The 26,910-nt window shown below is 36.7% G+C and overlaps 1 protein-coding gene and 1 non-coding gene across 3 annotated transcripts in view; both read right to left on the bottom strand.

The window, feature by feature from the left end:
• NOX4 (NADPH oxidase 4) overlaps positions 1-26,910 on the bottom strand; it is a 197,179-nt gene that overhangs the window by 83,012 nt on the left and 87,257 nt on the right. For both annotated transcript variants that reach the window (XM_066248545.1, XM_066248550.1), the window contains exon 12: positions 15,802-15,862. In XM_066248545.1, the coding sequence (XP_066104642.1) occupies positions 15,802-15,862 (61 nt within the window). The remainder of the gene's footprint in view (positions 1-15,801; positions 15,863-26,910) is intronic.
• Positions 7,668-7,743, bottom strand: TRNAA-CGC (transfer RNA alanine (anticodon CGC)). Its single transcript has one exon. It is a non-coding gene; the product is annotated as a tRNA-Ala (tRNA).

The raw sequence follows: 26,910 nt of genomic DNA, 5'->3' as shown, positions 1-26,910 counted from the left end.
GAATTTAATGAGATGGAAGTAACCAAAATACCAGATGCAGAGTTTAAAACAATGATTTTTAGGATGCACAAGGATCTTAGAGCAACAATGGGTGGGCATAATGAGCACCTAAAGAAATAGGAAGAATCAAAAAGGACATTGAAATCATAAAAACGAACCTGTCAGAAATGACAAATACAATATCAGAAATGAAGTATGCACTAGAACGAATTAATAGGCTGGATGAAGCAGAGGATTGAATCACCAATTTAGAAAACAAGATAAATGAAAGAATGGAAGCAGAGCAGCAAAAAGAGGCTCAAAAATTCTGAAGAAACTTTAAGAGAGCTCTGTGACAACATGAAGAGAAACAACATTCCATCGTAAGGGTTCCTGAAGGAGAAAAAAATGAACAAAGAATAGAGAACCTGTTTAAAGAAATCATAGCTGAAAATTTCCCTAAATTGATGAAGGAAAAAGTCACACAAGTTCAAAAAGCACAGAGACTTCCATTAAACAGAAACCCAACGAGGCCTACAGCAATACGCATCATAATTAAAGTATCAAAGTTAACAGACAAAGAAAGAATACTAAAAGCTGCAAGAGAAAAGCATTTAATTACCTTCAGAGAAGCCCTCATAAGGATGATATCCAACTTCGCAACATAAACACTTGAGGGCAGAAGGGAATGGCAAGAAATATTCAAAGTGATGCAAAGCAACAACCTACAAACAAGACTTCTTTAACCAGCAAGGCTATAATTTAAAATTGAAGGAGAAATAAAAACCTTTCCAGACAATAAAAAAAAAAACTCAAGGAATTCATTACAACCAAACCAGTACTGCAAAAAATGGTAAGGGGCCTGCTGTAAAAAGAGCAAAGAAAAAAAAGAATTGAGAAAAAGAGGATTGTAGATTTAAAGAATAAAATGGCAATGCACAACTACATATTAATAATAACCATAAATGTTAATGGATAAAATGCTCTAATCAAAAGACATAGGATAGCTGCATGGATAAAAAAACAGGACCCGCCTGACCAGGCAGTGGCGCAGTGGATAGATGGTCGGACTGGGATGTGGAGGATCCAGGTTTGAGACCCTGAGGTGCTGGCTTTAGCGCGGGCTCATCTGGTTTGGGCAAAGCTCGCCACCTTGGGTCCAAGCAAGGGGTTACTCGGTCTGCTGAAGACCACATCAAGGCACATATGAGAAAGCAATCAATGAACAACTAAGGTGTTGCAACGAAAAACTAATGATTGATGCTTCTCATCTCTCTCTGTTCCTGTCTGTCTGTCCCTGTCTATCCTTCTCTCTCTGACTCTCTCTCTGTCTCTGTAAGTAAAAAAGAAAAAAAACAAAAACAAACAGGACCCGTACATATGCTTTCTACAAGAGACCCAACTGAGAACAAAAGATATACATAGACTAAAAGTGAAGGGATGGAAAAAAAATATTTCACACAAATGGAAATGAAAAAAAAGCTGGGGAGCAATACTTGTATCTGACTAAATAGACTTTAAAACAAAGGCTATAGTAAGGAATAAAGAAGATCACTGAATAATGATAAAGGGAGTAATCCAACAGTAGGATATAACCTTTGTAAATATCTATGCACCTAATATAGGAGCACTTAAATATATAAAGCAGCTTTTGATGGGCATAAAGGGTGAGATCAACAGCAATACTATAATAGTAGAGGATTTTAATACCCCACTAATATCAATGGACAGATCCTCCAGACAAAAAAATAAACAAAGAAACAGAAGCCTTAAATGACACAATAGATCAACTGGATTTAATAGATATCTTCAGGATCTTTCACCCCAAAGCATCAGAATATACATTCTTTTGAAGTGCTCATGGTACATTCTCTAGAATAGACCACATGTTAGAACACAAAATGAGTCTCAATAAATTTAAGAAGACTGAAATCATATCAAGCATCTTCTCTAATCACAATGGCATGAAACTAGAAATCAACTACAATAGAAAAACTGAAAAACATTCAAACACTTGAAGGCTAAATAGCATGTTACTAAGTAATGAATAGGTTAACGAGATCAAGGAAGAAATAAAAAATATCCTTGAAACAAATAAAAATGAACATACAACAACTCACAATTTATGAAACACAGCAAATGCAGTCCTGAGAGGGAAGTTCTTAGCACTACAGGCATACCTTAAGAAGCTGGAAAAAGCTCAAATAAACAACTTAACTCTGCATCTAAAAGAACTAGGAAAAAAACAACAAATAAAGCCCAGAGGAAGTAGAAGAAAAAAAATAATAAAGATCAGAGTGGAAATAAATGACATAGAGGCTAAAGAAACAATACAGAAGATCAATGCCAGCAAGAGCTGGTTTTTTGAAAAGGGAAAAAAGACTGATGAACCTTTAACCAGACTCACCAAGAAAAAAAGAGAGATGACTCAAATAAATAAAATTAGAAGTGAAAGTGGAGAAGTAAAAACTGACACCACAGAAATACAAAGAATTGTAAGAAAACACTATGAAGATCTGTATGCCAAAAAATTGGACAACATATGCAAGATGAATAAATTCTGAAAACATACAATCTTCTAAAACTCAATATGGAAGAATCAGAAAACCTAAACAGACCAATTACAAATAATGAAATTAAAAGTTATCAAAAAACTCCCAGCAATCAAAAGTCCTGGACCAGATGGCTTCACAGGCAAATTTTACCAAATATTCAAAGAAGAACTAACACCTATCCTTCTCAAGGTATTTCAAAAAATTCAAGAGGAGGAAAGACTTTCAAGCTCTTTTTATTAGGAAACATTATCCTCATTCCAAAACCAGGTAAAGACACTACAAAGAAAAAAAAAAACTATAGACCAATATCCCTGATGAACTTAAATGCTAAAATTCTCAACAAAATATTAGCAAGCGGGTCCAGCAATACATGAAAAAAATCATACATAATGATCAAGTGGGATTTATTCTGGGGAGGTAAGGCTGGTACAATATTGGCAAAACAATCAATGTGATTCATCACATAAACAAAAGGAAGGATAAAAATCTCATGATTATATCAATAGATGCAGAAAAAGCATTTGATAAAATTCAGCACCCATTTTTGATCAAAACTTCTCAGCAAAGTGGGAATACAGGGAATATACCTCAACATGATAAAGGCCATCTATGACAAACCCACAGCCAACATCATACTCAATGGGCAAAAATTAAAAGCAATCCCCTTATGCTCAGGAACAAGACAGAGGTGCCCCCTTTCACCAGTCTTATTCAACATAATTCTGGAAGTCCTAGACACAACAATTAGACAAGAAGAAGAAATAAAAGGCATCCAAATTGGAAAAGAAGTAAAACTATCATTATTTGCTGATAACATAATACTGTACATAAAAAAAGTCTCAAGTCTCAGTCAAAAAACTATTAGACCTGATAAATGAATTCAGCAAGGTGGCAGGATATAAAATTAATATTCAGAAATGAGGTTTTTTTTTTTGTATTTTTCTGAAGCTGGAAATGGGGAGGCAGTCAGACAGACTCCCCCATGCGCCCGACCTGGATCCACCCGGCATGCCCACCAGGGGGTGATGCTCTGCCCATCTTGGGGCATGGCTCTGCCACAATCAGAGCCATTCTAGCACCTGAGGCAGAGGCCACAGAACCATCCTCAGCGCCCAGGCAAACTTTGCTCCAGTGGAGCCTTGGCTGAGGGAGGGGAAGAGAGAGAAAGAGAGGAAGGAGAGGGGAAGGGGTGGAGAAGCAGATGGGCACTTCTCCTGTGTGCCCTGGCCCGAACCTGGGACTCCTGCGTGCCAGGCCGATGCTCTACCACTGAGCTATCTGGCCAGGGCCAGAAATCAGGCATTTTTATACACCAACAATAAGCTGTCTGAAAGAGAAATTTAGGAATCAATCCCCTTCACTACTGCAACCAAAAAAATAAATAAATAAATAAAGTACCTAGGAGTAAATTTAACCAAGGAGGTAAAGTACTTGTACTCAAAAAATTATAAAACATTGATTAAAGAAATCGAAGAAGATACAAACAAGTGGAAGCATATACCGTTCTTCTGGACAGAAAGAATAAATATCATTAAAATGTCTATATTACTCAAAGCAATCTATAAAATCAATGCAATTTATATAAAATATCAATGGCATACTTCAAAGATATAGAACAAATATTCCAAAAATTTATATAAAACCTAAAAAGAACACGAATAGCCTCAGCAATCTTGAAAATGAAAAATAAATTGGGAGGTATCACACTTCCTGATATCAAATTATACTACAAGGCTATTGTACTCAAAACAACTTGATACTAGCATAAGAATAGGCATACAGATCAATGGAACAGAACAGAGAACCCAGAAATAAACCCACACCTATATAGACAATTGATATTTGACAAAGGAGATAAGAGCATACAATAAAGTAAAGACAGTCTCTTTAATAAATGATATTGGGAAAACTGGAGCGATACAAGCAAGAAAATGAAACTAGACCACCAACTTACACCATTCACAAAAATAAACTCAAAATGGATAAAAGACTTAAATGTAAGTTGTGAAACCATTAAATCTTGGAAGAAAACAGAAAGTACACTCTCCGATATCTCTCATAGCAATATTTTTGCCAGTTTATCTCCACAGGCAAGTGAAATAAAGGACAGGATGAACAAATGGGACTATATCAAACTAAAAATCTTTTGCACAGTAAAAGACACCATGAAGAAAATAAAAAGACAACCTACACAATGGGAGAACATATTCGCTAATACATCTGATAAGGGGTTAATAACCAAAATTTATAAAGAACTTCTAAAACTCAACACCAGGAAGGTATACAATCCAATTAAATAATGGGCAAAAGAACTGAATAGACACTTCTCCAAAGAGGACATACAGGATGGTCAATAGGCATATGAAAAAAGTTTCAATGTCACTAATCCTCAGAGAAATGCAAATTAAAACCACAATGTAATACTACCTCACACCTGTCAGAATGGCACTTATTAACAAATCAACACACAATAAGCGCTGGTGAGGGTGTGGAGAAAAGGGAACCCTCTTTCATTGCTGGTGGGAATGCAGACTGGTACAGCCACTGTGGAGAACTGTATAGGGTCTCCTCAAAAAATTAAAAATGGCCTGACCAGGCGGTGGCACAGTGGATAGAGTGTTGGACTGGGATGCTGAAGACCCAGGTTCAAGACCCCGAGGTCACCAGCTTGAGCGCGGGCTCATCTGGTTTAAGCAAAGCTCACCAGCTTGGACCCAAGGTCGCTGGCTCAAGCAAGGGGTTACTAGGTCTGCTGTAGCTCCATGGTCAAGGCACATATGAGAAAGCAATCAATGAACAACTAAGGTGTCACAACAAAAAAACTAATGATGCTTCTCATCTCTCTTCGTTTCTGTCTGTCCCTATCTATCCCTCTCTCTGACTCTCTGTCTCTGTAAAAAAAAAAAAAAAAAAAAAAAAAAAAAAAAGGAACTACCTTTTGACTCAGCTATCCCACTTTTAGGAATATATCCTATGAATGCCAAATCACTGATCCAAAAGAAGATATGCACCCCCATGTTTATTGCACCATTGTTTACAAAAGCCAAGATCTGGAAACAGGCCAACTATTCATCAGTGGATGAGTGGATTAAAAGCAGTGGTACACATACACAATGGAATACTACTGGCTGTGAAGAAGAAGGAAATCTTAACTTTTGTGACAGCATGGATGGACCTGGAGATTATTATGCGAAGTGAAGTAAGCCAGGCAGAGAAAAGACAAATATCATATGATCTCACATATATGTGGAATCTAATGAACAAAGTGAACTGAGGAATGGAATAAAGGCAGAGACAGGGTCACAGTGACCAGAGGGACAGCAGTCATAGGGAAGGGGGATGAGGGCATGGAATCAGAGAAGGTAAAGGAATTAGTGAAATTATATATACATAACACAGAGATAAGGGTAACAGGACAGCAAATCCTAAGGGAAGAGAGGAAGGAGTTAGGGGGAGTGGGGCAAAGGGGTATAAAAAGGTACACAGAGGTGAGGGGTGAGGGATTTATACTCAGTGGGACATTTGAATACATGTAAACACAATAAGTTAAAAATTAACCGCTTTGCTGTTGTGCAGAAAATAAACAAGCTGAATCAAGGTGAGAAGCTGGACAGAGCCAGAGCAGGGAGACCCTTCCAGGCTATCATAAGAATTCTTTTTTGTCTTTATTCTAGGAGAAATGGGAAGCTAGTAACGTGTTTAAAGAGAAGTGATCAATTTTATTCATACTTTGATGTTTCTATGGCTACAGTGCAGAGAATGTATTGGAGATGACAACTATAATAAATTTAATCAGGATTTGACCAATGCTGGTTAAATGCAACTCCCAACCTGGTTAATGGTTTATCTGAAGAAATAGACCATGCCTGAAAAAAACCTCACAATTATTTTGGCTTGTCTCATTACATATCTCATTCAGCATCTTGGCACAACTCAGAAGGGCCACCATGCTTCACTTACCAATTCACTACTTCAAATGGTGTCTTATACCTTCATCCTCCTTTTCAAAATTTAACATATCTTTCCCCATCCTCAATCTCAGTAATAGCCTTACTACTTATATCATCACTCAGAAAACAGAAGGAAGAAAAAGGAAAATCTCATTTCTCTTGAAGTCTATCGACCAATCTGTAGCCATTCCCTGTCACCATCTTCTCTGTCTTCCCTGTTAGATTTCTTCTCCATCTATACACATTTCTTAAATCAGTTACTCCTGGCAAGACAATGCCACTTCTTAGGCCAGTTTTGAGAACTTGTGGAGGCAATGTAGTTCTCACAGTGATGATGATCAAAAGTTACCAAAGTTTAGAGAGTAGTAGTCAGAGGCACTATATATCTGACAACGTTGTGAAGAATACTCTGATAAGGACTTGTCCCATTTACTGCATCTTTTTTAAATGACTTGCTGGACATTCATGGAAATTAAAATAATTATTAAAATGCAATGTTTTTGCATGATTTAAATATGCATTAAATTTTTCAGGCTTGTAACCACCCTTTTAGCTTCAGTAATATTGTACTGTATTGTGACTAAAACTTAGCCAAAAGATGTTCAGCATTTTGGAAAGTTACATGACAAAGATACAGTACTCATAGTATTTCAATTAATATTGGGAGTCTCTATTTAGAACTGCTTTATTCATGATCATTCTGTATGTGGGTACAAGTCACCTATTTCATTATGACATCTAGTACAGTCATGCTTGAAATTTTAAATATTGAATATAAATATTTTACTATAAATTAGTTTAGTAGCTCTTTATATATAAGTTAAGCAAAATAAATTTATTTATTTTTATTTATTTATTTATTTATTTATTTATTTATTTATATTTTTCTGAAGCTGGAAACCGGGAGAGACAGTCAGACTCCCGCATGCGCACGACCGGGATCCACCCGGCACGCCCACCAGGGGGCGACGCTCTGCCCACCAGGGGGCGATGCTCTGCCCCTCCGGGGCGTCACTCTGTTGCGACCAGAGCCACTCTAGCGCCTGGGGCAGAGGCCAAGGAGCCATCCCCAGCACCCGGGCCATCTTTGCTCCAATGGAGCCTCCGCTGCGGGAGGGGAAGAGAGAGACAGAGAGGAAGGAGAGGGAGAGGGGTGGAGAAGCAGATGGGCACTTCTCCTATGTGCCCTGGCCGGGAATTGAACCTGGGACTTCTGCATGCGAGGCCGACGCTCTACCACTGAGCCAACCGGCCAGGGCCAATAAATTTATTTTTAAAACATACTTGTGTATATAATATCTGTTAACTATTTTTTAAGAACATAAAGTGGGCATATAAAATGTTATAAAGCAATGTGTTGGATCTTACATGGTTGAGAATTAGTATCCTAGTGATCCCATCCAGCTTCAAGGCTTTGACTCCATGAATATATTAATGATTCCCAGGTTTATATCTCTAACACAGATCTCTCCCTGACCTCTGGATTTGCAAATATCTTTACTTCTTGGAAGTCTAAGGGGCATCTCAAATTCAAAATGTACAAGACTGAACTTTGAATGTCCACTGTTGCCTTTCTCCCTCCCAGTTTGCCACAGTGTTCTCTATCTCAATAAGCAGCAGCACTGTCCCCTAATTTATTAAAGCTAAAATACTTGGATATATCTTTGATTCTTCACTTTTCTTATGTCCCACCTCGAATGTGTTAACAAAACTTTCAGACATGCCTTTAAAATCCATTCACTTCTCATGACCCAATCAATATCATCCTTTGTGTAATTCACATTTTCTCTTATGTAGAGTTTCTCTCTCTTTCTCTCTCTCTCTCTCTCTCTCTCTCTCTCTTTTATTTTTATTTTTTTTCAGTGAGAGAGACAAACAGACAGGAAGGGAGAAAGATGAGAAACATCAATTCTTTGTTGCGGCACTTTAGTTGTTCATTGATTGCTTTCTCACGTATGACTTGACCGGGGGCTTCAGCAGAGCCAGTGACCCCTTGCTCAAGCTAACAGCCTTGGGTTTAAGCTAGCGACCTTGGGGTCATGTCTATGATCCCATGCTCAATCTGGCAACCCTGCACTCAAGCTGGTGAGCCTGTGCTCAAGCCGAATGAGCCCATGCTCAAGCTGGCAACCTCGGGTTTCGGACCTGGGTGTGTAGCATCCCAGGTTGATGTTCTATCCACTGTGTCACTGTCTAGTCAGGCAAGAGTTTCTCTCTTAACTCATCTCTTTTATTTCTACTCTAGCCTACGCCCATCATATGCTCTACATAAAGTTACTACATTAAAATATCAGTCAGACCCTAAGCAAAATCTTCCAATGGTTTTCCATTAGATTTACAATAAAATTGAAATGTACAATTACCTACCATATCTGGTCCATAAATATTTCTCAGACTTTATTCCTTACAATATTTCCACTCTCTTGGTTCTTGCTGCATTTCTTATTAGTCCCTTGACACAAACATTGGACTGCTTCAGGGCTTTTTACACTTCTTTTTACCTCCCTCCATATATTACTCCTTTGGATTCAGTGCTCTGTGCATAGAGGGTCTGCTGACCTCTTGTAATAGTCTGCATCCAGCCAAACCAGGAATGACTCTACATATTATAAATGAAAGGAATTTTGTACAGGGAATTAATGCCTCAAGTGAAGGGAGAACTGAGAAGTCAAATCAAAGATAGTGAAGAAATCTAGAGAGTAGCCAGAAGCTACTACCACCCATAGGGACTGGTGAAACCTCGGGGGTAGTGAGGCTACCAGAGCCCATAAATAGAACCACTGAAGCATCTCCAAAATGATGAATCTTCTCCCCACCCACCCAATCAAAACAGTGTGACTATGTTCTACAATATTTGTATTTCTCACCTTTTCCCTGTGTTCTTAAATTTAGCCTTTTAAAAAAGAATCCTCAGCCTACCAACCACCAGGTACTATGTATTAGAACAGAATGAATATTACTCTTATGTAGACTTCAAAACCCTGTCTTTTACATCAATAAGATTAAAACCCACATCCTCCAATAGCATCTAATATTTACTCACCTCTCTAATCTCATTTCCTACTACTCTCTCCCTCAATGTCTGTATTCCATCCAGTCCCACTGGCCTCCTTGCCATCCCTGGAATATCCAAAGTAATAATAAAAACTAAAAAATAAAATTTAAACTAATTTTTAATTGAAAATATTTCATTTTAAATAAAATGGTATAGGCCCTGGCCAGTTAGCTCAGTGGTAGAGCGTTGGCCTGGCATGCAGGAGTCCCAGGTTCAATTCCTGGCCAGGGCACACAGAAGAAGTGCCCATCTGCTTCTCCACCCCTCCCCCTCTCCTTCCTCTCTGTCTCTCTCTTCCCCTCCCGCAGCCAAGGCTCCATTGGAGCAAAGTTTTCAGGCGCTGAGGATGGTTCTGTGGTCTCTGCCTCAGGCACTAGAATGGCTCTGATTGCAGCAGAGCGATGCCCCAGATGGGCAGAGCATCGCCCCCTGGTGGGTGTGCTGGTTGGATCCCAGTCAGGCACATGCAGGAGTCTGTCTGCCTCCCCATTTCCAACTTCAGAAAAATACAAAAAAAAAAAGTATAATAGAAAATTTTTAAAAAGTGATAGGGACATTGCACTTACTGTTTCCTTAGCGTAAACATACTTCTTTCTGAAATCCACCTGATTTATCCTCATCTACTTGCATATCTTTTCAAAAAGTCTATAACTGAACACTCTACCTAAACTAGCATTACTACCCTTCACCATATTTACTCCTTTACTTTTATTTTTTATTTACTTTATTTTCATTTATTATTATTATTTTTAGTGTGTGTGTGTGTGTGTGTGTGTGTGTGTGTGTGACAGAGACAGAGACACAAGGAGAGGGACAGATAGGAACAGACGGACAGGAAGGGAGAGAGATGAAAAGCATCAATTCTTTCTTAAGTCACCTTAACTGTTTGTTGATTGCTTTCTCATATGTGCCTTGACCAGGGGCTATAGCAGAGCAAAAGATCCCTTGCTCAAGCCAGAAACCTTAGGCTCAAGCCAGTAACCTTGGGCTTCAAGCCAGTGACCTTTGGGCTCAAGCCAGTGACCATGGGGTCATGTCTATGATCCTACTCTCAAGCCAGTGACCCCAGGCTCAAGTTGTTGAGCCCCTGCTTAAGCCAGATGAGCCCACGCACAAGCTGGTGACCTCAGTGTTTTGAACCTGGGTCTTCTGCATCCCAGTCTGATGCTCTATCCACTGGGCCACCTCCTGGTCAGGCTCATTTATTATTTTATTTTGTATTTTTCTTCACAGTACTTATCACTTTCTAACACGTTATATACTGATATGTTCTTTTTGTTTATTGGACATCTCTAGAGAATGAAATGCAGTCTCTATAAAAGCTGAGACCTTTTCAGTTTCAGTCAGTCTGCAGAGAGTAGCACTAAATCTGGCACATAGTAGGTATTTAATAAATATTTGATTATGAGGCAAAATAACAAATAGCTTAAATATTATCTTCCTCAAATGTCTAACTATTATATGATAATTTGCTAGTCAACACAAACATACAAATAAGAAAAATAGTATTTTTAGTCATTCCTTTGTTAATCTAGCAATTGATAATTCATATTTATTATGGGTGTAAAGTTTATGCTGTATGAACATGAATTATCTAAAACCCATGGTAAGTCACATAGTCAAATATAATTTGAGTTATTCAAAGAAGTCAGTATGCTCAAACTCCATTTGGATCTCCTCTTTTATCCTTGAGCAAGAGTTCAGTATTCAGCAGGAATACTTTTATGTTTTTGTTTATTTGCAGCAACCAAAAGCCAGTCACAGACATAAATAGTGTAAGGTGGATGCTATAACTATTCCAAAAAATGTTGTCATTGTAAAATAACAACATTATTATTTAGTCTGCCCATCATCTGACTTACAAGGAGTTCCTCAAAATGGGAAAGAAAACCACTTTAAATACATCACACATATCCTGTTTTAATCTTTTCATAAAAACAGCAAGATGAAGTATCACGCATGTTCCGTTAACAAAGCTTTATTGAAGTAAAAAGTGGTAGAGAGAGAGTGATCACCTCTTTTTTGGCCCACTCTTTACTCAACGCTGTATCTAGGATTATTTATACAGTAAATATCAATGAATTATGTGATCAAGGCAAATCTATGATATTATATGGCCCTGTTTTCCCACTTTGAACCCTCAAATTAACCATATCTTCTGACTATAGCAAGATATTCCAATAGGAAGTATGGGAACTGATGCCCAAGGAGCAAGAAAAAGCTATTATGTGATAAATACAATGAGCCCTTTGTTGCATTTTTATCCAGCTTTTGTCAATACACTAATTATTGAATGTCAAAATTTTTTAATTAATTACATATGGACATTAGGTATATAATGTTTTTGTAGTACATCTCAAACCTCTCTACTGTAAGTTGCTATTTAAACTACTGAAATAATCAACAGTGTAACATTACCTCAGATTTTATTTGCAAATAATATCTAATGAAGAAACTAAGAAGATATTTTGAACAGTTAGATCAAGCCAATAGGCAATCTGTGACCATATATTTGAAACTGGAAAGCTTGACTGATTTTAGAAAAGCAACAAAATATTAATTCAATTCAAAGAGAAATCTATTTGAGTAATTCACCCCACCACTAATACCATATCATAATTTCAAGGAAAAATCTGAATTGTTTAAGAGGTTTGAAGAGTCTTCTAAACTTTAATAAGTTTGTCACACACCTAGGAGATTCAACTAGAGACTTTGGTAAAATACAAAGCTAGACAACAAATACAAACTTTGATGCTGTGCTATATAACTGTTTCATTAGCTTTATGGGCACTCTCTAGCTGGGTGTAGTTGATTAGTCTTAGGAAAATCATGTATGCAATGGTCTTAAACATGTTCATTAGACCTGCCCAGGCAGAACGTATTTCAGGGAAGAAAGAGCCACTGTTAAATACCTCTAAGTCAGTTTAAAAGTAAAACTCAGGTATTCAAATTCTCAAGCACCTCTTTGGGATTTTCTATAACTACAGCTCTAAAACTGAGTTTAGCCCTGGCCGGTTGGCTCAGCGGTAGAGCGTCGGCCTAGCGTGCGGAGGACCCGGGTTCGATTCCCGGCCAGGGCACACAGGAGAAGCGCCCATTTGCTTCTCCACCCCTCCGCCGCGCTTTCCTCTCTGTCTCTCTCTTCCCCTCCCGCAGCCAAGGCTCCATTGGAGCAAAGATGGCCCGGGCGCTGGGGATGGCTCTGTGGCCTCTGCCCCAGGCGCTAGAGTGGCTCTGGTCGCAACATGGCGACGCCCAGGATGGGCAGAGCATCGCCCCCTGGTGGGCAGAGCGTCGCCCCTGGTGGGCGTGCCGGGTGGATCCCGGTCGGGCGCATGCGGGAGTCTGTCTGTCTCTCCCTGTTTCCAGCTTCAGAAAAATGAAAAAAAAAAAAAAAATTAAAAAAATAAATAAATAAAACTGAGTTTAATCAATTCTTTCAGAATAAAAATCAGTGGTCCTTGATCTCAGAAGTAATATTCCCATTTTTTCCTCCATAATTGTAATTCCATTGTTTTATGACAGCTAAGCAACTTTTTAAATTAAACTGCCAGATAGTGGCACAATTATTTAGGGGTTCTTTCCAAATCAACAAATATTTAAAGTCAACAACCAAGAAGGTCTCTATTAATTGAAAAGCCTCTGACTGGAACTGATCTCTGAGTAGAATGATCGTGTTTCTCCCTCAATGGCATAGTACATAAAATGAGAGGATAACATTAAAACTATTAAGTATTCCTAATAGAGATTAAAATATATAACTAATGAGAATTCATCTTAATGACTTACTGACAATAGAAAATAACTTTATGAAGAAATTCAGAAGCAGTAGTTATTAGTAAACCATCATGAAGTCAGAGAAAGACAAGGACCATATGATATCACTCATATGTGGAATCTAATGAACAAAATGCACTAACAAGCAAAATAGAGACAGACTCATACATAGAGAGTAGCAGACAGATGTTGGCAGGGGCAGGGGGCGGGGGTCAGAGAGGGAGGTGGAGGGACAGAGTAAAAAAGGACAAAAAAAAGAAAAACTCATGGACACAGACAACAGTCTGGTGATTGCAGTGTGGGGAGATGAGGAGGGTATAGGGAAGATAAATGGTGATGGACAAAGAGTTTATTTTTTGTGGGGAGTGAACATACGATACAATGTACAGAGTGTACGGAGATGTGTTGTAGAATTGGGCACCTAAAACCCAAATAATTACGTTAACCAGTGTCACCCCAATAAAATTCAATTAAGAAAACAATCATGAAGTTTTGTTTACACTGATGAACTAAATTATATGTTCATTGTGTTTGTTTCCCTTCAGATGTAGAATCCTATTAATTACCATTCATTATTGAAGTTAATCTGTACTGTACTGAAATTTGAACCAGAAAAGAACTTTACTCATTATTTGTCATAGGGTAGAAAACAATTGTGACTACGTCAAACAGCTGTCATGAGAATTACTGTTTCCTTACTACACCAGTGTTTTTCTAACAAAAGACTACCATGAACTCTCTTAACTGCTATCATATGAACAATATCTATTTAAGTCATGATTCGAAATAGCTCATTACTGCTCAAAGGTCTGCTGGTTAATTTCACTGTTTGCCCATGTTGCATACTTTCTTCATTTCCTTTAAGTCTCCAATTCCAAACCAGCTGTCCTTTCTATGGTCAAAAATTTTTACACTATAATTTTTTAACTGTATGAGATAATCTCTTTCAACTATTTTTCCTAAAATATTTCTTTCTTATTATACAATATCTTGTCCTCTCTTATTTTTACAAAAATTAATTCCTCCTTTTCAAAGCTTATTCTCAACCTGTGCTTACAAACATTACCTCTCCCCAGTTTTCATCTCCTTTCCTCTGTTGATTCTCCTCTGACTCCCAACACCATAAGCCTTCCCTTGATTTTAATTGACCTAACTAGCAAGTTATTAATATTACTTTCATTATGATGCTCCAAATTCTTTAAAGGTCCCCTAGTATCTCTAAGTTATTCTAATATCTTGTCTAGGTATTCAAGATCTTCACCACATTGACCCTAAATGGCTTTTCTATACTACTCCCCAGAGCAAATATGTTGCTTCAGTTCAGCTGATAGACTTACCTTTCTTAAATATGGTTTAATGACTATCTCTCCTGATTTTTAACAAAGCTGTGAATTTCACTTAAATGACCTACTTTCTCCCTCATTGCCCTGATTTTCAAGGTTCCACTCAAATTCTATCTTCTCCGTGAAGTTTCTGTATAGCCCTAGACTACATTTTCTGATACCCTATAGTTTTAACAAGCCAGCTCCTTGTTTAGCACTCAATTACAAAGTATCTTTATTTACATCTACACTCATGTTTATACCTGCATCCTTTCCTTTGAGTAACCAACCAAAACAGTCAAGGGAATGGATATAAGAATGAATAATATTTGTGTTATTTACTCAGAATTTTCAATATAACCTCTCAGATAATAAAAAGTATTTATTAAATAATTAACTAAAATACCACCACCAGTAGACCTGCTACTCAAAATGACCACTATCCCAGAGATGTAGTGGAGTGGGTAATTGTACAGGAAAAGTTAGTGTCAATTATTTGAAAGTAAAACCAACCAATAATTTAAAAACCATGTTGTCTTAAAAAAATAAAATAGTTCAGTGTTCCCACTATTGACAGTACATCTGACGAGGAGGCAGGAATCTATTATTTGCAAACACAGTGAAATACATCGTTAAAAATTACTACATTTTCTAGAATTTTATGTAATATATTTTCTAGGGGATGGGGACTCTGGATTTTCTTATTAACAATAACTGTTTTGATGTTAATCCATCTTGCTATATATATATATATATATATATATATATATATATATATATATATATATATATATATATATCTCAATAGTCTGTTCATTTGTATTGTTGGTATTATCCCATTGTATAAATATACCACAATTGTTGTTCATCTCTACAGCTGTTAGTGGATATTTGGGTTGTTTACTGTTTTTGCATTATAAATAAAAATAAAGCTGCTGTAAAGATATGAGAGTAAAAGAAAACTAATATCCAAGATATTCCAATTCTAAAATGCATCTTACAAGAAGAAAATATGTCAAAACTATACAAGCAAAGAAAGACAACAACAGCTTGAGAATATATATATACATTTTTACACATGCTGGCAATTCCACTACTTATACATAAATTACATGATCCATTATTTTCAAAGCATGTATCTTAAAATTCTATGTTCCACATACCTGTCCAGTCTCCTACTATTTTAAGGTGGACCCCAAATGTTGCTTTGGTTTCAGTAGGACACTAAAAAAATAAATAAATACTAGGATCAATTCTGAATAATAATTATATATTAAATTCTGAATAATAATTATATATTATCAAGTATGACTGAGTTACAACTTTTATTTGCATAGCAAATCCCCCAAATCAACAGAAAATAGAAAGCAATGGGACAAACATTTATATAGATCCCAGTTAGTGGGGGAAAAAAGAGCAATGTCAACTAGTCAATATGACGATATCCATTTCTCTAAAAATCCATAACTATTTATATAAAATCATATAATACAGTCTAAAACTGCTAGTATATTATACCTAACTACAAATCTTGCTTAAACATCTTTTGAGTTAAAATATTTAAGAGACCACAGCTTTTAACTACAAAGGCAGATATGCAGACTAATAATTCCAGTGTCTTTTTCTTTCCAGATACTATTATATACTTCACACTATAACAAATTCCAGGAAAAATAAAAAAAAATATTCTTAATGTGACTTGAATAGTCCATATCCACTGAGGAAGCTCATACTGAAAGCATGTTATTTCATTCCTTCCTTTAATTCTCAGAAGATATGGAGTGAACTGGCAGAGGTAACTGGGGAGGAGACTGAGTCATGATACCAAAGGTAAGAAAAAGTATCTGTGACACATGTTTAGAAAATCTAGAAAATACCCACATAGTTAAAATGAGAGAGTAATCTATAGTTCACAATAAAAAAAAATACAGGATCTCCTTTAATTTTTCAGAATCACAATCCCTTATCCACAATTCCAAAATTCAAAATTGATGGGCAAGTAATGATGAAAGATTAATACAGTGTGTCCGTAAAGTCATGGTGCACTTTTGACCGGTCACAGAAAAGCAACAAACGATGATAGAAATGTGAAATCTGCACCAAGTAAAAGGAAAACCCTCCCAGTAGGATGATATGGCAGCATGTGAGCATGTGCAGATGATGATGTAACACCGTGAGCAGCCCATGGCCATGCCAGTCGAGATGTGGACAGTACAGAGGAAAGTTCAGTGTGTTCTGTGGCTCACTAAATTCGAATCCGTGACCAAAGTGCAATGTGAATATCGGCACGTTTATAACAAAGCACCACCACATAGGAATAACATTACTTGGTGGGATAAGCAGTTGGAGGAAACCGGCAGTTTGGTGGAGAAACCCCGTTCTGGTAGGTCATCAGTCAGTGACGAGTCTGCAGAGGCTATATGGGATAGCTACCTAAGAAGCCCTAAAAATCTGTGCGTGAGCCCACATCGAACTGCACTGAATAGGTATGAAACTGAGAGAGTTTTCCTTTTATTTGGTGCAGATTTCATGTTTCAATTGTCTTTTGTTGCTTTCCTGTGACCGGTCAAAAGTGCACCATGACTTTTACGGACACACTGCACTTCTGTATAAAATTCATACAAAAGTATTTCTCTAAAGAAATAACCATTTGTTTAAGTATGCTGCCTCACATCTTACTAGAGTTATTATACAATATGAGAAATATGCATATCTTTTAAAATCCAAAATAATCTGAATTCTAAAAATACATCTAACCTATGGGTTATACATAAGGGATCATCTGCCTATAACTATCCATTGTTCACTGAGTACCATGTGTCGTGGGCAATGCTATGTGCTTCATTTCCAAAATCTCACAATAACCCTGGAGAACTGTCTTTCATAGTTAAAGAAATTGGGTAATAGAGAATTAAAAATATTATGTTTAACTTGCCCAAGATCATATAATATAACTTGCCCAAGATCATATAATTAGTAAAAGGACAAGGCAGAGTTTGAATCCAGGCCTGATTACATGGTTCTTATAAGGTCGTGTCTCCATTTCAGTAAAAATACAGCAAATAGATAAGGGTTGCATGAGAAGTCAAATGGAGTAGGAGGAAAAACTTACAGTGGAATCAATGTACTACAACAATATCAATTAGGGAAAATATGGGCTGAATGAAGTTAAAGCACAGACGCAAGAAAATGGCAGTGGTTCTGAAGGCCCCAGTGAGAGGGAATGGGTTACAAAAACCAAGGCCAAGATCCCTGAGCTCATTGTGGTGACCAATTAATACAGGTCACATAGGCTGTTAAGAAGGGAGAAAGTAAAGAAGATTAAGATACCATGGAGATATGTACCAACTCATTGGTCAAAGAAGAAAGGTAGTTTGTAAATCGGGAAAAGTGAAATTAAAAGGTAGGTATTAACCATTTGTTCATGACAAATCACAAACTAAAAAACACATAATCTAATACATGTTCAGAGCTGGGAATTAATGTAACATGAATTTCCAAACTACTGTTCTGCAATTTGTGTTTCTAATAAGACTATTACTGTTTGCAGGATTATGAAATATTAAAATAAATCAAAATAGCATAAAATATTATTTAAATAGCATATATATTCTTAAAATATTTCATTTATGATTCTAATATTTGATTATTTCATTTAAATTCTGGTATTTAATAACTGAGATCAATCAGTTTTGTTGTTAGTAAATGTCCAAATAAAATGATCTAATCTGTAAAAACAACCCACTGTTTTTCCTTCGTACTACTTAAGGCTGTCTAGATCCTCTATGCAGTAAAAGTTGTTTACAGGAAGCAAGAATCCCAGCAGAGTTCCAAGCTACCAATCTGATTGTCCACATGTTTCACTCAGTGTGACATAAAAAGATCTAAGCCAAGAAGATAGAAAGGGAGCAAAAATGCTTGTCTTCGTGTGACTGACTGAGTGTGCATCTAGCTTAATTTAATCTTATAATGTATACTAAAGGAAAACATATATTTTTGTCAAGTATTCACACTGCTATTTTATTCTTTCAGCATAGACATTGTAAAAGAAAATTACATATAATGTTTAACATCTCCTTGGGTCTTGCAGGAGCCTATAAACATTAAGAGTTGGCCAAATGCATCAGGACATGGTTTTGAAAAGATAAAACCCAATATTGTTTTTCTCAAGTTCTTGGAAACAATGCCTTTAGGAATTACTGATACTTCCTCTAATTGGTTAGAAATTAAGACAGATTTTAAGACAGTCTTTGGGCAATCAGATAGACTCAAATCTGAAAGGCGCTTGCACAGAATTACTCACAGAATAGCTTTAGCTTAGCACGTGTGGTTTAAAGAATGACTGAAGATCTTAGAATCACATTTTAGTAACTTTGAAAAAAACAATGTTCATATTCACTAATATTGCTTAAAACACAATGTAGTGATTCTTTAATGTTTTCTCACTCTTTTTAAAGACTTTCAAAACTTCTCAAAAGGGAGAAACAATAGAGTACTGATATCTATGGCCCTTGTTTCTCCGAAAACATTAATAAATATGCTTGTGTCAATTTTTCAGTTTAAAAGTTTCAAGATAATATATGTAGTTAAGGTCACATTATTAAAGTAAAAACAAATATATGTTGACAAGAATATATAATACTGTCTTACTCAATATTAACTTCTAGAAAATAAAGTTAAAGACAGAAAATAAGAACTCATTTCACACACTTTTTTCATACACTGTTTTTTTTTAATTTATTTGTTGCTTTTACAATGCTTATAACTTTAAATATTTTAAAGGTTAAATTTAAAGTAAACATTAAAACAATGTTGAATGTTTCTTTAGTCTCTTGTAAGTTTCCTAGATGAAGAGAATAGAGTTTGGCTCGTGTTGACCTTGATGTAAGTTCCAGAATTCATATTACCTTGTTTAAGAATAAGAAAATTAAGTAACCATCAACAGAATGAAAAGACAACCAATTGAATGGGAGAACATATTCACCAATGATACATCCGATAAGGGGTTAATATCCAAAATGTATAAAGAACTTGTAAAACTAAACACCAAAAGAACAATCTCATTTAAAAATGGGCAAAGGACCTGAATAGACACTTCTCTAAAGAGGACATACATATGGCCAATAAATATATGAAAAGATGCTAAATGTCACTAATCATCAGAGAAATGCAATTTAAAGCCATATAATGAGATATCACCTTATACCTATCAAAATGGCTATCAGCAAACAACAACTGTGGTGATGATGTGGAGAAAGGGAATCATCGTGCACTGTTGGTGGGAATGCAGATTGGAAAGTAATATGGAGTTTCCTCAAAAAAACTGAAAAATGAAACTGCTTATGACCCAGTGATTCCACTTCCAGGAATACATCTTAAGAAACCCAAAACACTAATTTGAAAGGATAGATGCAGCGTTTATTGCAGTGTATTTACAATAGCCAAGATTGGAAAGCAGCCCAAGTGCCCACCAGTGGATGAGTAGATAAAAAAGCTGTGGTACACTTACACAATGGAATACTACGTACTCAGCCATAAAAATGAAGGACATCTTATCCTTTGTGACAGCATGGATGGACCTGGAAAGCATTATGCTAAGTGAAATAAGCCAGTCAGAGAAAGACGAGTACCATATGATTTCACTCATATGTGGAATCTAATGAACAAAATGAACTAATAAAAAAAAAATAGAAACAGACTCACAGACAAAGAACAGACTACCAGCTGTCAGAGAGGAGAGGGTTGCAGGCTGGGTGAAAAGGTAAAGGTATTAAGCAGAAAAAAAAAATATCTTCATAGACAAAGACAACAGTATGGTGATTACCAGAAGGAAAAGGGGTGGGAGAGATGATTTGGGGTGGTGAACACACAATACAATGTACAAATGATGTATTATAGAATTGTACACCCGAAACCTATATAATTTTATTAAGCAATGTCACCTAAATAAATTCAATAAAAAGGAAAAAAAAGAAAAAAAGAGACAGAATTGGTAACAACAGATCTGAGGGACTATGTATTCTGTTATCCTGAAGAAAAATAATAGCTTTTTTTTTCAAATTATTTGTTCAGTATGGTGATGGGATTTTAATGTGCTCAAAAGACTAATGATTTTTTTAACAGTCCCACAAAAATATAAACAGATATTATGTAATTATCTTACATCTGGGAACTAAATGTAAAAATGATGTCACTGCACAAGAATTTATTCAACATGGAAAAGAAATTTAAAAGCCACAATGTGTTTTGTTTTTAAATTTATTAAACCAGAGAAAATAATCACAGAACATAATGTTCTTTAACCATTACTGTCAGGACTTTATTTTTGGCTCTTTCTTCCAAAGATCTAGTTTCACATTTTCTATTCCTGCTAGACGTTTTCTCCTGAAATTCACTCTAAATGTAATATATCTAAAATTGCTGTTACCCTACTTCCCAAGTTATATTCTTCTCATTCTTCTACATCTGGACATGGAAGCAAACATCTCTATCAGAGCAGAGGCTCAAATCTCAGAGCAATATAAGGTATTTCTCTTTCTGCCAACATGCAATCAATTTTCAAATGCTTTCAAATAATCTTACCAAAGAAAGTGTCTGATTGCAACAATCTCCTGTCAGTTAAGCTTTTGTGTCCCCCTACAGAAAAATACCCACACTCTTTCGTTTCTATAGGCCATGTCCAATGCATCTATTCTAAATTCTTTCCAATTTTATATTCCATGTTTCTCCTTGATTCACTCTAATAATCCACCTCAACCAACATAGATCAACGAAAACATTTTCCTGTCTCATTTCCCCACTTACTAGTTTACCTTTAAAAAGGGGGCCACCTTAAGAAGCAAGCCCATCTTTCCTTCATAACAATGAGAAATCTTCAGTTTCAGAGATAAAAAAGAAAGAATCTGCATTTGGGCTCATGATTTTAAAAAAGGAGAATTGTTCATGTCTGTACATGGACTAATTTGACCCCCAGATTCACCTCACTCCAAGCATAAGCCAGGCAATTACTCCTCTACCACCCAAACATAGGCAGAAATGAGACAAACAGGGCTCTAGATGCAAGGATAACCAGTACAGATAAAAGTAGAGCCAAGATGCCATTCATTAGCTCAGCAAATATTTCTTTAAAAGCACACAAAGTTCCATGTCAAATTTACCTACCCAAACCTGAGCTCTAAATAGTCTCATCGGAGCCAGTTCTCCCCCCAGCCTTTCCTATCTCAGATACTGCAGCTCCAGTTGCTCAGAGGAAAAACTTTGATGATAAGCTTGATTCTTCTGTTTCTTTCACATTCCACACCTGGTCTGTCAAGAAATCCTATTAACTTTAACTTTAAAATATGTTAAGAATCTGACAGTTCTCACCAGCTCCACTCTGGGCCAAGCCATCATCATACCTCAACTGGATGACCACAACAGCCTCTTAACTGGTTTCTCTGTTTCTCTTCACCTAATATCATAGCAGCCAGAGAGAGCCTGTTAAAAAGTAAGCCAGATCATGTCATTCCTCTACCCAGAAACCTCCAATGGCTCCTTCCTCACTCAAAGTAAAAGCCTGAGCCCTGTCAATGTGTTACAGCCACCTCCTCCCCAATCTGACTCCTCAGGACTTCTCTGACATTATTTCCTACCATCCTTCATTTTTCTTAGCTTATTCCAGCCACAATGAACTCTGACATCCTCTCTCCCATTCACACACACACATTCACACAGATACAAGTCAACATATATCAAGTATAATTAAGGGTGAAAACTACCAGGTTTTTAAACAGAGAAATGACATGATCTGAATTGCATCTTGAAATAATCATGCTGGCTGCTTCTTAAGATTAAGTGATAGGTGAGTAAGGGCAGACAGAGGGAGACCAATTAGGAGGCTATCCAGATGGTAGTGGATTGATTCGGGGTGGGTGCTGTGAAAATTGTGGACATATTTTGAAGGTAGAGCCAAGAAAACTTGTGGACAGATTGAGGACTGTATTTTTTTAAAAAAAGATAAAAGTCAAATTTGATGTCCAGGTTTTCAGCCTGAGCAACTTGGACATAGAGTTGGCACTAACTAAAGAGGGGAAAGGAAGACTATGGGTGGAATAGGTTTGGGAAGCTGACGATTAAGAGTTCAATTTTAGACATGTTAACTTATAATTTTTTTAGACATCCAGAGGAAGTTTCTAGGAGACAATTTTAGAATTGAATTTTAGAGGTGGGAGGTGAGCTGGAAATATAAATTTGGGAGATGATAGCACACGGATGCATAAACAAGACTGAATAGAATCACCAGAGAAATAAGTTTATCTAGAGAGACAAAGGGTTTCAAGAAATGGACACTGGAGCGTTCTGATATTTAGAGGTCATGGGGATGACAAGGAACAGCAAAAATTTTTTAAAGAGCCAAAAAAATTAGGAGAGAAAACCAGGTGAGTGGATGTCCTGAAAGCAAAATGAACAACGCGTGTTAATGAAGCAATAAGCTGTGCCGACGCTTCTGAGAGGTGAAAGCCATTGAGGGCTGGGAAATGACCGCTGGTCTTGGAAATAACATGATCCTCTTGACCTTGGGAATGTTTTAGAAAAGTGCTGTGAGCAAAAGTTGGTAGACTTGAGAGAGAATGAGCAGAAAGAAACTGGAGAACTGAAAAACAGAGAGAGGCTACAAGATGTGAGTCAATAAATGGCTTTTAACCATCATTTTCTCTTTGATACCTAGATAAAAGAAGCCATCCAAAAATACCAATTGAATAAATCAAGTTTAATATTAAACAGCAGGTTAGCTCTGGACACATTGACCAGTTTAAGCTCATATCTATCACGCAGGCTCTCATTATGCACTAAAGAAATAGTTTTCATTTTTTTCTGGAAAAAAGCCAGACTAGAGCAATTAGATGACGTTTAACTTTCAGAGAATTCAGATGTCCTGTTATATTTCATGAACATTAGTGACCTACTGTGGATATTTCCATCACCATGCTTGCTCTATAGTTAAGACACTTGATTGCCTTCCTAATCTGTCATCTATCCCAGCTGAATTTCTAAGCTGTCTAAGCAAAGGATTTGTGAAACCCTAGAGAAAGGCAATTTTTAAGAATTAGATAAATGAGGGAAAGATCTTAGATCCAAACCACTAATGCATATTTCCTGCTCATATTTAAACCCATAAAATTAAATAAATAATTTAAAATTTTTCCAATCTTTAAGAGATTCATGGCCATTCTTGTCTGGTTTTCATTGCAGACTGGAAAGACTATTCCCAAAGTGACTGATTGAGAGATTAAAAACACAAAGCAGAAAAATGATGGCAAGTGAAGGCATGCTATGTAAAAATACAGACAATAACAAACTAACAGCTAGACTTGCTTCTGACTCATGGGAAAATATGTGAAATCAGGTTAGCCAAGCTTCAAAATAATGAATCACATAACTTAGAATACAGATGTCAGGAAAGCACATGTCTACTTCTAAATTAAAATAATAAGAAGAGGATATAGAGATATTTATGTAAACTTTAATCAATTACTACAATAAAAATGTAAATTCTACATTTTTTAATTAATTGAGACTCCATGAAAAATATTAATAAGCATAATTAATGTCTACCTCAGTTAAATACTAAGAGAAGCTACAGTTTGTAATAAGCAGTAGGTTTCATGCTTTCTTAAGATTGGGCTTTCAAAAATCATACATGATTTATCCATCTAAATTAGATGAGGGCATACTTTAATAGATTTGTTTTGAAAGACGATCCAAACTTTGGTAATTACATAGCATAGCTGGAAAACACTCTTAGAGATCTACTACATAGCTGAAGAACAACATGTAAAATTCTGCCCAGATTTTCAGCCAACAAAGGTCCATCATTCATCTTAATGGCCAGTAAACCACAAGAGACAAATAAATCATCAGTCCCCCAAATGACTTTCTAAACCAGTCTGTGGCCAGAGCTTAGTCAGTTACTGCATGCTGCAGAACAGGCAAAAACATTCAATGTAACCCTGTCTGGGTTCTACACTCGTTATTTGAAACAACAAACATAAAAAATAAAAATAAAAAGCACCATAGCAAAGGTGACATGGGGAGTGATAATACCAATGGAGAGGTGTCAACAAATTCTGAAAGGTGAAATGTGGGTAAGATGCTGAAAAACAACTTCCAACTTATGAGAACTTACTATATGCCAAGCACCATAATTAGCACTTCATTATATCTTTTTAATTCATATTCACAGTAACTCCACGAGAAGTCACTATTATTATCTACATTTTATAAAGAAGCAAACCAAAGGTAAGTATGTGAACTATCTTGTCCAAAGACAAAGTACTAATAAGTGGAGGATCCAGGACGCCAACCCAGACTTCCTAGGCTTCCAAAATCCATGGTCTGATGCTCTTCCCTCTGATCCTGATCCCCGTCCACCTTCTCAGTAAACATGCACCTGCTGGTTCTGCCCTGGGAGAATGCAGGTGCAATAGCAGAAAACAATCATACTTTTTAGGAAAACCACCAAATTATCATGTAGTCCTTGTGCAGGAAAAGCAATGTCAAGTGTAAGAAATACTGAAGCACCTTAAGTAATTAAAACTCTAATCTTTGGGTTTCTAATTAAATCAATATTCAAAAACTAGGTTTACCTTGACTGAAATTGTGAAAATGACTTTAGAGCTTCTTTGCTTTATCTTTTGTACTTGTTTCTTTCATATTTTCAGTTTTAAACATTTAATATCCATTTAAAAAAATGAGCTGAAGTTCAAACTACTGAATTGGTGATCATTGCATATTTTATAGATTTGATTTCTCCTTACACTGTCACAGAACATGAAAATAAGTGTTAGACTTTTTCTAGCAGGGAAATTTATTTGATTTTTAGCTCTCCACAATATTTGCAGAGCTTAGTAGTACAGACAACTCAAAACTTTCAATTGCATATTTCTCTTGAAAATACCTTTTGATAGTTTCAGTAGAGTTCTCTTCTAAATGGTACTTCTTTTGTTGTTGTTGTTTGGCTCCAAAAACAATAGGAGTTTTAGAAATACAAATGCTCTGAGCTTCGATGAGTGGTGAGGCAAGAGAGAGGCAGTGTAGAATGGCTAACAATGTGCCCTTTGGCCATGCAGGCTTGTGTTTGTGTCTCACCTGTGCCACTAACTAGCAGTGTGATTTTATTTAATCTCTCACAGTCACATTTTCTACATAATATAAAGTCAATAATACATGTCTCATAGGAATATAGTAAACATTAAACAATACAATATTTTCAACATTTACAAAGCACTTAATAAGTAGGGACTATTATCTTTGACAAAGATGGAGCATATACACACTTTTGTTTATTTATTTTTTGTATTTTTCTGAAGTGAAGAGCAGGAAGGCAGAGAGACTCCTGCATGTGCCCGACTGGGATCCACCCAGCATGCCCACCAGGGGGCGATGCTCTGCCCATCTGGGCCATTGCTCCATTGCAACCAGAGCCATTTTAGTGCCTGAGGTGATAGCCATGGAGCCATCCTCAGCGCCCGGGCCAACTTTACTCCAATGGAGCCTTGGCTGTGGGAGGGAAAGAGAGAGACAGAGAGAAAGGAGAGGGGGAGGGGTGGAAAAGTAGATGGGCACTTCTCCTGTGTGCCCTGGCCAGGAATCGAACCCTGGACTCCCACATGCTGGGCTGATGCTCTACCACTGAGCAAACCCGCCAGGGCCAACTGTACCCACTTTTTAGTAGGAATCAGCACATGGGAAATTATTTTGTTTTGCTTTGTTTCATTTCAAAGGAACCCTTAAGGGAACTATCCAGTGAAATGTGGAGGAAGCATGCATTTTACGTGTAAGTGCCAAATAGAACTAATTAAACAAAAAGAAGGGAATTGGCAAGAAAAGATAGTGTAATTAATAAACAGAAACCTCATTTAAATTTGAGTTGTCAAGGCCTGTAGGGGAAGCTCTCACAATTATCTCAAACAGGAAGAGACATACTTTTCATCTCCAGCAGAAAGATGGTTTTCTACTTAACTACTCCAGCAGGAAGAAGTAGGGTCTTCTCCTTGCCTAGCAACCAACCAGCCAATTAAAGACTGTTACAATTCACTCAATGAAAAGCCACTACAGCCTGACCTGTGGTGGTGCAGTAGATAAAGTGTGGACCTGGAATGCTGAGGTTGCCCATTCAAAACACTAGGCTTGCCTGGTCAAGGCATGTATGGGAGTTGATGCTTCTTGCTCTGCCCCCTCCTCTCTAAAATAAGTAAATAAAATCATTAAAAAAAAGAATAAAAAAAGAAAAG

This window comes from Saccopteryx bilineata, chromosome 1 (genome assembly GCF_036850765.1).
Source record: "Saccopteryx bilineata isolate mSacBil1 chromosome 1, mSacBil1_pri_phased_curated, whole genome shotgun sequence".
In the NCBI taxonomy this organism is placed as follows: domain Eukaryota; kingdom Metazoa; phylum Chordata; class Mammalia; order Chiroptera; family Emballonuridae; genus Saccopteryx; species Saccopteryx bilineata.
The sequence above is the reverse complement of the archived record's forward strand: the minus strand, read 5'-3'. Positions and strand labels throughout refer to the sequence as shown.